This window comes from Lipotes vexillifer, unplaced genomic scaffold, assembly GCF_000442215.2.
Source record: "Lipotes vexillifer unplaced genomic scaffold, Lipotes_vexillifer_v1.1 scaffold625, whole genome shotgun sequence".
Classification (NCBI taxonomy): domain Eukaryota; kingdom Metazoa; phylum Chordata; class Mammalia; order Artiodactyla; family Lipotidae; genus Lipotes; species Lipotes vexillifer.
In genome coordinates this window covers 29,025-40,499 of record NW_006771655.1, presented here as the reverse complement: position 1 = coordinate 40,499, position 11,475 = coordinate 29,025, and the positions used below count along the sequence as shown (strand labels likewise).

General features: G+C 39.9%; 1 protein-coding gene across 2 annotated transcripts; it reads right to left on the bottom strand.

The window, feature by feature from the left end:
• Positions 1-5,241: 5,241 nt before the first annotated feature.
• On the bottom strand, positions 5,242-11,270 carry RBAK (RB associated KRAB zinc finger). Of its 2 annotated transcripts, XM_007447075.1 has the most exons (5): positions 11,144-11,270; positions 10,779-10,874; positions 7,039-7,148; positions 5,473-6,954; positions 5,242-5,400 (listed from the first exon to the last, which is right to left on the bottom strand). In XM_007447075.1, the coding sequence occupies exons 1-5, from the start codon at positions 11,175-11,177 to the stop codon at positions 5,242-5,244; spliced, it is 1,881 nt and encodes a 626-aa protein (XP_007447137.1). In that variant the 5' UTR covers positions 11,178-11,270. The 2 variants fall into 2 exon arrangements, with proteins under 2 accessions (XP_007447137.1, XP_007447136.1); XM_007447074.1 differs by having other exon boundaries at positions 5,473-7,148.
• Between the last annotated feature and the right edge of the window lie 205 nt (positions 11,271-11,475).

Below are 11,475 nucleotides of genomic sequence, written 5' to 3'. Positions count from 1 at the left end.
CGTCAGCAGGAACACAGCCAAGCAGGGCTGGACCACCTGAGCCTGTCAACCCCTCCCCAACATCGTGCTACAAAAGGACTCCGCTTATTTAAAATCATCACTAAAATATCAAAGTTCTTCTGACACAGGTCTCAACACCTATATTTGTTTCATCTACTCCCCCCCACAGGATTGGGGGTTCAGTGCTGGCTTTCCCCTCCCACTGATCAGTCAGGCAGATTCCCCTGGGCTAACATGTGGAGAGAACATTTGTGAAGGTGCGCTCGGCAGATGCCATGCTATTTGCACCAGTCTTTTCACTGTCCCGACTCCACATCTTCCTCCACTGAGCACAGCCGTCCCTTCTTCCCTCGGAGGATTCCTGACACTATTTCCACTCCATACCCTTTACTCACAAGTCAGCATTCAATGGCAGTTCACCAATCCGGCAGGAACCACAAGGGGGTTGATTTCTTTAATGTGAAAGGAAATTTATTTTTTTTGGTTATAATCGCCACTGTGGCGACTGGAGAGGGTTACTTTTTTCTTTGTGGCCTTTATATAACTTAATTTGGGGAGCACTGTGACACTGTCATTGCCACGTTTCCCCTCTTTACAGGGATTAGGTGGGGGACTTCCCTGGTGGCACAGTGGTTAAGAATCCACCTGCCAACGCAGGAGACACATATTCGAGCCCTGGTCTGGGAAGATCCCACATGCCGCGGAGTAACTAAGCCCGTGAGCCACAACTACTGAGTCTGCGCTCTAGAGCCCACGAGCCCCAACTACTGAGCCCATGTGCCACAACTACTGAAGCCCGTGCGCCTAGAGCCTGTGCTCCGCAACAAGAGAAGCCACCGCAATAAGAAGCCTACAAGGAAGAGCAGCCCCCGCTCGCTGCAACTAGAGAAAGCCAGCACGCAGCAACAAAGACCCAACACAGCCAAAAATAAATGAAATTTAAAATATATATTAAAAAAACAACTAAGTACATAGTCCACACCATCAAATGTCATAATTCCTCACTGTTGTGCCATAAGCCCAGCCAGCACCCCCCATTCTCTGTGCTGAGTGCTCTTACATTCTATACTGCAAGGTCTTAACTATATCCTTCACTCACTAACATTTGTGCTGTTAACTGCCTATTTTAAATTTGCTGAAAGGATAACTTGAAAAAAATTTTTTTATCAAATCAAACTCACCATTATACTTAACCTCAAAGAAAGCTCACCTCTGTGACAGGGTGATGGTTAAGATGCATCCCAAATTCAGGAATGTAAAAAACAATTCGCCTGAGAAAATATAAAATGTTTACACACATCAGTTCTTTATTGAAGAGGCAGTCCAGACCTATTTATATGTGCCAGATGCATTTATATATGGAGAACGGTAGGATGACAACATATGTAATGGCCCTGTCACCTTTTCAAATATTTACTGAAAATATACATTATACTAAGCTTTATGGTCAGTGTAGGAAATCTTAGCAGTTGCCATTAAAACTATTTCCTGCACAAAAATTATGCAAAATCTACCAGTTAATTCTTGTTATGCAGCATACTTATACACATCTAGAAAAATATGGCGAGAGTGCTGAGCGACAAAAATGGTAGACACTTGTGATTTTTAAAAACATTTTATGTAAGTGTAATATACATGCAGAAAAACACACAAAGCTTGAGTGCACAGAACACTCAGATATTCAGCACCTAGATTTAGAAACCAATTATTACCAGCACCAGATGAATGCTCCTTGTCAGCCTTGGCCAAGGCTAACCGCTATCCTGATTTCTAACTGCATAGCCAAGGTTTACCTGTTCTTATACTTTACCTGTTTGCTTCTGTGTCTAGATTCCTTCATTTAACATTCTTTGTGAAATTGAGCTGCTATTGCCTGTGCTTACTACCCATTCATTCTCCTTGCCTTAAGAGTGTTCTGTGGTGGAAACACACCACTGACGTTCAAAGTTCTACTGCATAGGTGCCTTGAGAGTTTTTTTTTTGAAGTTTTAGGTCATGAAAATTCTAGGACATGTCCCTTGGTGGACATATACATGCACAGTGGACACATTCATGCATGTCTGCTAGGTTTGGGTTTGTTAAAAGGGTACAAACACAGGTTTGGCTCTAAATGCCAGCTTTCCAAAATGGTTCTATCAATGGGCAATACCACCAGGAGTGTAGGCAAGTTCCTGTTACATTCTTGCCAAATCTTGCTTTTTCATGCTTTTCATTTTAACCATTTCAGAGGGTGGCAGTAGTGCCACACGGGGTTTTAAATCCGCCTTTTCCAAGATTATTAATAAAATTAACATACCTTTTCATATGTTTACTGGCCATGTGGATAGCCTCTTTTATGAAGTGGACGTCCAAGTCTTTTGCCCATTTTTGTTTTCCTTGTAGATTTGTAGGTGTTTTTATTTTAGATCGGGGTCAGCAACTATGGCCTGCTGGTCAAATCCTGTCCTCCACCAGTATCTGTGAATAAAGTCTTACTGGGACATAGCCACGTTCATTCGTTTTTGTCTTATTTATGGCTTTCACACTACGACAGCAAAGTTGAGTAGTCGTGAGTGAAACTGTGTAGCCCACAAAGCCCCCAATATTAATACTATCTGGCCCCTCACCAAAAACGTTTACCAAGCCCTCTTCTACACTCGATCCTGCTGCCACGTATTTGAATTGCAAATATCTTCTCCCCTCTGTGGTCTGCCTGTTCACTTTCTCAATGCTGGCTTTTTGAGAAACAGAAGTCCTTTAATGTAATATATTCAAATTAACAAGTTTTATTTTATGATTCAGTGCTTTTTGGGTCTTAAGAAAACTACTTGCTGTAAGGTTATAGTCTTCTTATAGCTTTATTATTTTACATTTCATACTTAAAACTGCACGCCACCTCAATTGATTTTTCTATTTTCTATTAAATTATGAAATTTAGATGATGACAGAGCATTTAGTGGAAAGAACATCCTTTCCCACATTACGATGCATTATTACCTTCACCAAAAGTCAGGTGACTGAATTACGTTTGGGTGTTTCCGGAATCTTTATTCTGTTCCACTGGTCAATTTGTTTATCTTTGTGCCATTACCACACTATCATAATTCCTATGGCTTTGTAACAGCTCTTGATATCTGGCACTATAAGTTCTCTAGTTCTGTCTATTCTAGAAGATAGCTTTGACTATTATTGGTCTTTTGAATTTTCACATGAATCTGAGAATTTTCATTTACAAAAACTTGCCAGGATTTTGATTAAGATTGCATTGAATATGTGAATTAATTTGGGGAAAAATGACATCTTTTTAAGATTGTCTTGGAATCCATGAACAGGATATATCCCTCTTACTGTTCTGTAATTTTTTTTCCCCCTGGATAAAATTCTTGAAAATACAGTGTTAGGTAATTTTCCCCCTAGGCACTTAAGAATTTCTGATATTACTGTAAGTGGCATTGTTTTAAAACTTTTCATTTTCTGTGTTTGTTGATGGTATATTAAAAACCAATTTTGCATAATGACCTTGTATGTGGGGATTCTGCTCAATTTACTCAGTTGTAATTACCTGAATATTCCCTAGAATTTCCTATGTATAAAAGCATGTTATCTGCAAATAAAAGTTTTACTTCTTCTGATCTTTAAGCCTTTTCATTCTTTTGCTTCCCTTACTTTCCTGGCTAGGTCCTTCTACACAATACTGAATAAAATTAGTCATAGCAGATAACCATGTCTCTTTTTTTGATCTTGGGAGAAAACTTTCAATATTTCACCATTTGATATGCTGTTTGTTGTAGTATAAGATACTCTTTAGCCAATAAAGGAAGTTCCTTTCTATCCATAGTTTGCTAAGAACACAAATGGATGTTGATTTCACCACATTTCCTGCATACTAGACTACTTTTCTTCAATGTGATATATTACAGTGATTGGTTTTTTTATTATTAAAATACCCTCACATTCCTGGAGTAAGATCCATTTGATCCTTGTTTTAGCTTTTTTCCAGAAATGGTCTGTTTTGCTAGCCTAGGATTTGGTCATGTGACCACTATAAACGAGTTACTTGGTGATCATAATGAAATTAGCATGACTGGTTTAGATTACTCAGGATTTACCCTCCGTGTCTTGTGAATAGTAGATACCTAAACTCTTCCAGCAAGTAAAGAGGAGAGGGAGGACACTGAGGTTAATCAACAAAAAATGTCTGCTAGAAGCTTGCATTAATTTGTTCCAAAATACTGGGACTAAGAGGCAGTGCACAAAATAATGACACCGTATTCATATCAAATAAAAGCACAGGTAAAATTTCTGAATTACAAAATAGTGGCATACTGCACACTCAAACCTATGGGTTAAAAAACAAGAGTGGTAGGAGAGCTGGGCCTATGTTATAGAGCATGAGCAGTACAGCCATCCTTCACTGAACAGACTAGATTCCAAATCATCTATGCATAGTTTATGAAAATAGTACTTTTAAGTCTTTTTTGCTCAAATGCAGTTGGAAACTTTACAAAAGTCACTGGTTCCTCTCCTGATGAAGCACTCATTAAAAACCATTTGTAAATGCCTCTAAAGAACAGAAAACTATGTATTTAACTATTCTATACCTATCAAATACCTCACCAACAATATATCCTATGTTAGTACATTTTGCCATCTTAATACTCAAATAAGAATACTGCCTTTTCACAAATTATTCAAATCCCAACTTGCATAGAGTTGCATAGAATTAATCACATTTTGGAAATGTGATAGAAACCGCCATATACATATTTAATGCTACGATCCTCATAATCAACTCCAGAAGATTTTAAAACTTCATTTTCTGCAATGAAGGTTTATTCAGAACTGATAGTTTCTGATATCATTCCTTAAAACATCTGATTTTACATCAGAAATATGGCTTTTAGTATAACAATTTCCAAGACAATGTATTTTCCACATTCATCACTTTTGACAGGTTTTGCCTTGGTATGATTTCCTGATATGTGAATACAATTGGAATCCAAAATAAATATTAAATATTTATAGAGTTTCACTCTTATATAAACTGTCTAGTGTCCAATGAGTTGTAGGGTCTTGCTGAAGGCTTTGCTTCTTGTTGCAGTTTTAGGGATTCTTCTCTATGAAAATTCAGATTTGAATAAATCTAACATCTAAATGCTTTTCCTCATTCAGAAACATGAACTCTCAGACAGTGATATCTGACTCCCAACTGACTTCCCATACTCATTATGTGCAGAGGGTTTTCTAAAATGAGATCTGACTTCAGAGGAGCATTCCCATGTCAAGTACGTTCATATTCCCTCTCCTGTGAATTCTCTGATGGCTATTGAAGGCTGACCTGTGGTGGAACTTTTTCCCACATTCATTACATTCATAGGGCTTCTCTCCTGAATGAGTTCTATAATGCACAGTGAGGTATGACTTCTGAGAAAAGACTTTCCCACATTCGTTACATTCATAGGGCTTCTCTCCTGAATGGCTTCTATAGTGTACGGTGAGGTTTGACATCCGAGAGAAAACTTTCCCGCACTTACTACATTCATAGGGCTTCTCTCCTGAATGAATTCTATGATGTATAGTGAGGTAAGACTTCTGAGAGAAGAACTTCCCACATTCATAACACTCGTAGGGTTTCTCTCCTGTGTGGACTCTTTGATGTCTAAAGAGGGACGAGTTATGGGAGAAGGTTTTCCCACATTCGTTACATCCGTAGGGCTTCTCTTCTGAATGACTTCTATAATGTATTGTATAGTATGACAGCTCAGAAAACAATTTCCCGCATATGTTACATTCATAGGACTTTTCCCCTTTGGGAAGTGACTGGTGCCCATCGAAGGCTGAATTTTCAAGTAAGGTTTTCCCACATTCACTACATTCATAGGGCTTCTCTCCTAAGTGAGTTGTGTGATGGTTGGTGAGATATGAGAACTTTCCACACTCACTACATCCGTGAGGTTTCTCATCTGTGTGTACTTTCCGATGTCTAATGAAGGCTGAGTTTAGATTGAAGGTTTTGCCACATTCATTGCATTCATAGGGCTTCTCTTCTAAATGACTTCTGTAATGGATAGTGAGGTATGACACCCGAGAAAAGAATTTCCCACATTCACTACACTGATAGGGTTTCTCTCCTGTGTGTGTTCTCTGATGTGTAATAAGGGTGGATTTTCGGTAGTAGGATTTTCCACATTCATTACACTTATAAAGTTTCTCTCCCGTGTGCGTTCTCTGATGGTCACTGAGGGCTGACTTGCGGGAGAAGGATTTGCCACATTCATTACATGGATACGGTCTCTCTCCTGAATGGTTTCTCTGGTGTAAGGTGAGATGTGTCTTTTGGCAGAAGGTTTTCCCACATTCATTACATTCATACGGTTTCTCTCCTGAGTGAGTCCTCAGGTGTTGAGTGAGGTGTAACTTCTGACAGAAGGTTTTTCCACACTCATTGCATTTATAGGGCTTCTCCTCTAAGTGTGATCTCCGATGTACAGTGAGGGTCCCTTTTTGGCTGAAGGATTTCCCACATACGTTACATTCGTAAGGTTTCTCTCCTGTGTGAGCCCTCTGGTGTATAATGAATTTTGACTTTTTACAGAAGGATTTTCCACACTCACTGCATTCAAAGGGCTTCAATTCCATCTGTGATCTCTGGTATACATTAAAACTTGACATCTGGATGAAGTCTGATCCAGAATCATTCCAATCATAGGGCTTCTCCCCCATATAAGCTCTCTTATGAGTTATGAAAACAGCTTCATTGTCTAAGGCTTCTGTGCATTCATTATATTCAAAGGGTTTCTCCAAAATACTAATTTTCTGAATACTTTCTTCATTTTGAGAAAAGGCTTCCCCATTTTGATGAAATTCATAGAGTTTCTCTCCATGAAATGTTTTCCCACATTCACTACACTCAACAGGTTTCTCTCTTGCATAGCTTCCATCACTAATAATTAATTCTGAAGTAGATCCCAAAGTCTTTCCACATGAGACACAATTATGAGACATTAGGTTTGAAGGAACAAGGCTTATTTCCATGTTATAAGTTTTATCAAATGCAACCTCTCTCTCCTTAGTCAGGGTTCTGCTGTTGATAGAAACAGCTTGCCTTGAACATTCGTCTTTATTTTCTTGGGCTCTCTCCATCAGGTCATCAACTTTCCAGACTTCTTCTAAAAAGGAATAAAATTAAACAAACCTTGTGAATCTGAACATACCAGTTATAGAATGGGAGCAGTACTCAAAGGCCTACTGTGGGCTTGACTCTGGCTTTAGGGTCAATCTCCACAAATAAAATTATCAGTGTATAATCCTCTTTCCCCCTTGATTTGTCATATAAGACAGACAGACAGACATGGGGGGTGAGGGAGGGATGGGGAAGGGATGAGAGCAGGACAGGACTTAGCAGTAGAAGAAAGAGTAAATTCACATTGAACACAAGTACCTTTGTTACTTTACAAATATGTTCAAAACTTTGGTAGGAAATGTGAAATAAACCCAAGAAATGATGAGCAGAGGACAAAGTCACTGAAGGGGTCCCAGATCGAGGCTGAAAACAGGAAGACTGAGAGCAAGTGGGATTCGTGGGAAAGCAAGAACAATTACTGGATGTATAATCCAAGGAAATATTCAAGTATGGATTATGTTTGGGAGAAACAGATCACAATGTATATTAAAACTATATAATATCACTTCATACCAAGATTAGCATGGTAACATGCTCACTAACCTAGACCCTTCCAAAATCTTTGCCTTTCTATTCTGCACATAAATCCAAATAAACATTCTAAATGCTCCAATTTCCTCATGTTTAGAGACAGTCCCACAACCAGGGCTCCAACTCCCTTGCCCTGACTTACACTGACCTATAAGGAGAGACACAGGCACATAAATGTCTGAAAGAAACCTAAGTAGACCAATCTCTCCAGTAAGATCAGCTCTCTGGAGAGTCCTGTGGTCTCCTTTAACACTAAGTGACTTGTCTACAACACAGTGCACAGTGGCTACAAGCACTGGGAGCCCAACTCCAATGCGTCATAGGCTGGGGGACCTGGGCAAGTTACTTAACTGTGATGCAGTTTTGCTCACCTGAAATGTGGACAAGAGCTCTTAACACATAGGGCTGGGCAAAGACTATTGATACATTAGTTAGCACATGTTAATGCTTAGAACAGTGACACAAAACAAATGCTCAGTAAGTTTTTCCATGAATTTTCTTTCAATCTGCTGACTTAAATTTACCAAAACCAGTCATGTTCCTGACATAATACTATAGCTTAAGTCTGAATACAAACAAGAGTTCCCATACTCTCAGGTTTCATTTGGTGTAAAATCTTCAATATCAGATTTCTAAAGTAGCCCCTACAATATCAACTTTTATTTCCATGTATTTTACATGTTTTTGGATCTTCTGAACTATGTTTAGTTGCTCTCATCTACATTCAACAAAACACTGACAGTTCTGGGCTCAGAAATCTACAACATCCTTGTGCCCAAATACCAGCAGAAAAAAAAAAGTTATCCTTTACCAGTAAAATTTTCATTACCTAGATTCACAATATATATTCAAACTTGCATTGCACTCATCTTCCAAAAACACCTTCTGCTCCAGGAAGCCTGGGCACTGCCCTGCTCACACCCAACCACAAGTCTGCACATGCTCTTGTTCACTCAACCTGACTTCCAGCCTGGTATGTACTCAAAACCTAGCTATGTTTCAGGAGAAGCCTTTAATTTATTTATAAAGTCTCTTTCCAACTTTTTGAAGCTCTCCTTCCCTTAAATTTTAAAATAGCCTTAACACAAAGTTATATATCATGTATTTGATTATGAACATTCCATTTGAAAGCTAATTTTAAACTAGTTCATGCAGCTGTGCTCTCCTTTCCTAACTCAAACCTCTGCTAGTCAAAAGTATGACCACACTTGCTATTTTTTTTTTAATCTGTCCAATAGAAATTAAAGTAGTAGTTTCTAATCTGAATCAAATGGGGTGCTTTCAGGTTAGACTCTAACCCCCAGCTGTTTTTTCAGAATCCACAGTTCAGAATAAATTCTCTCTCAAAAGAAGCTCCTCAGTGAGCAAATGAAAAATCTACTGAGTATCTTCTACATGTTACACAGAAAAGCAGAGTACTAAGACCCTTCCTTTTTGTAGGGTTATAATTCAGGTAGAGAAAGGAGCTTAAGCGACAAACACTTGCCATTACACATCAGAGTGCACAATCCTGTGCTAACAACCACTACGTGGAGGGGACGTGAAGAGAAGGGAAAGATTGGATGAAGAGCGAGAAATGAAGGAAACTTCAAGCAGGAGCTGAACTTTCAAGGTCCAATTTAAAGGATAAAGTTCTAGAGATTCTGTTGGACAACAATGTGAATACAGTTAACACCACTGAACTGTTCACTTAAAAATGGTTAAAATGGTAAATTTTATGTTTTTTTTTTTTGTTTTTTGTTTCCAAACTACAACTAAGGAAGGAAAGAAGGGAGAACAGAGGGAAAGAAGATGTATCATCTGGGCGAGCAGAGGGACAACGATAGTTTGAATGGAAGACATTTAGAAATCTAGACAAAATGGCATTTGACAAGAGTTGGGGAAAACAGGACATTCATTTTGATATGCAACATTGCACCACACTGTGGGGGATTGAGGAGAATTTAAATTCTACTTAAGAAGAAACAGAATAGTTATAGGCTTATCTTCTGAGCCTAGTGATAAAATCAATTGGATGTTTCAAATGAATAGATTTTGCAATTTCCAAATAGGATTCACTGTAATCCAGGTACGTAGGAGAAAATACTGTTTACACCAATGTCAAAAGAAACTGAGAATATGCAGAAAAATTTTAAGGCATTTCATAAAAGACAAAAAACAGGAACAAGGCAGAAAAGACAAGTACAACGTAATAAATTAAGGGACTTGGGGAAGATGCACAGAATTCGTGGTTTGGAAAGGTCAGTTTATCATCAGATGTGCTAAGGAAGAAGGAAGTGGACGATCCTTCCTGTGCTATTGTTCTCAGGTGAGAGTTAAAGAGGCTACAGGTTACAGATGTTAGTTATCAATTTGGATGAGCAACATAAATAAAAAAGTCTTCAAAGTTGAGGTTAGATGAACCCTTTTATGGGATACAAAGAAGACTAAAGAAGTGCAAGACAGGTGCTAGGGGCTCCTGAGGAGGCCAGAGAAGAATGAGAATTCACTGATGAAATAAACTCTTCCTGAACACCTGCTGCCGACACAGGGATGGGCAGACAGACGGGACAGGAAGGAGCACTTGGGAAAGAGGATGGCCCAACTCGTGCTGTGTCACCGAGGATGGGCTTCAGGGACAGTGACCAGTGCACCCATGGTGAGGAGGGGCCGACCCACAAGCGTAGGGAGGGGACCACGCTGGCTGTCTGAGGGCCTAGAGGGGGGCGTGAAACTGGGGTGTAACACAAGCCGGAGGCGTTTCACAGAAAGGAAGGAAAGAAAATGGAAGATAAAAAGAATGACCAGGGAAGTCTCCAGTTAACTTTTCTGTCAGACTTTTGAGTGCCTGAAAACAAAGGAATTCTGTGATAATAGGGAGGTTAGTCACAGACAGTACAAGAGGAAGAGGGAGTGAATGCACCCTCAGTCCTAGAAGACACAGAAATCCTGTAAAATGTAAGCCTACTGCAAAATCAGAAAGGGAGCGTGCACATACATGGTGGAGGGCAAGTGCTATTGGTGCCAGGAGGTGAGATTTAGGGCATATGTGGTCACTCCAGAGGACCAGAGTGACCATTTACAAATTCACACTCCACCACCTCACCTGGGTGAAATTGCCGTGGAAACTCGCCATCTGCTACCCAAGGCTCCTCTCCCTGCTCCAACTTGAGGATCACGTTTGGTTTGGTGCTGTCGTACCCTGTGGATGAGAAAAAGCCAACTTGGACCTGCTGCTTGGCTCTGGGTCTCTGACTAGAAGGTGCTGCCTCAGAGGCCACAAAATAAAGCGTCTATTTTGCACCTAATCAAAATCAGAACCTTTTGATCGATAAGCAAATAAAAAAATACTTTATCTGGTGCCCAGAAAAAATTAAACAGTCTCATCACTGATTTCTTCAAAGTCAAGCATAAAATCCTTAAACTGGAAGCCCCCGCAGAGAAGCAACTCAGAAAGCAGGCTCTCCTCACCCACGGAGACCAGATGGCTGTAGTTCTCCAGCATCACATCCCTGTAGGTTGTCTTCTCATCAGGGTCCAGCTGCTGCCACTCCTCCTGAGTGAAGTCCACGGCCACGTCCGTGAATGACACTGGCCCCTGCAATGGCACCGTGATGGGAACTGGGTGACGTGGAGAAGACTTATGGGGACAAGAGCTCACCCAGCTCACCGGGAAAGTCAACTACGGACCCTGAAAACCTCATTGTTGTTACAGATCGTGGAAGAAAAACAAGCCATATTAGAAACACACTGCCTTTGGGTTCCTTAATGTGTCAAACAAACGAACCAGCCAAAAAACCTCT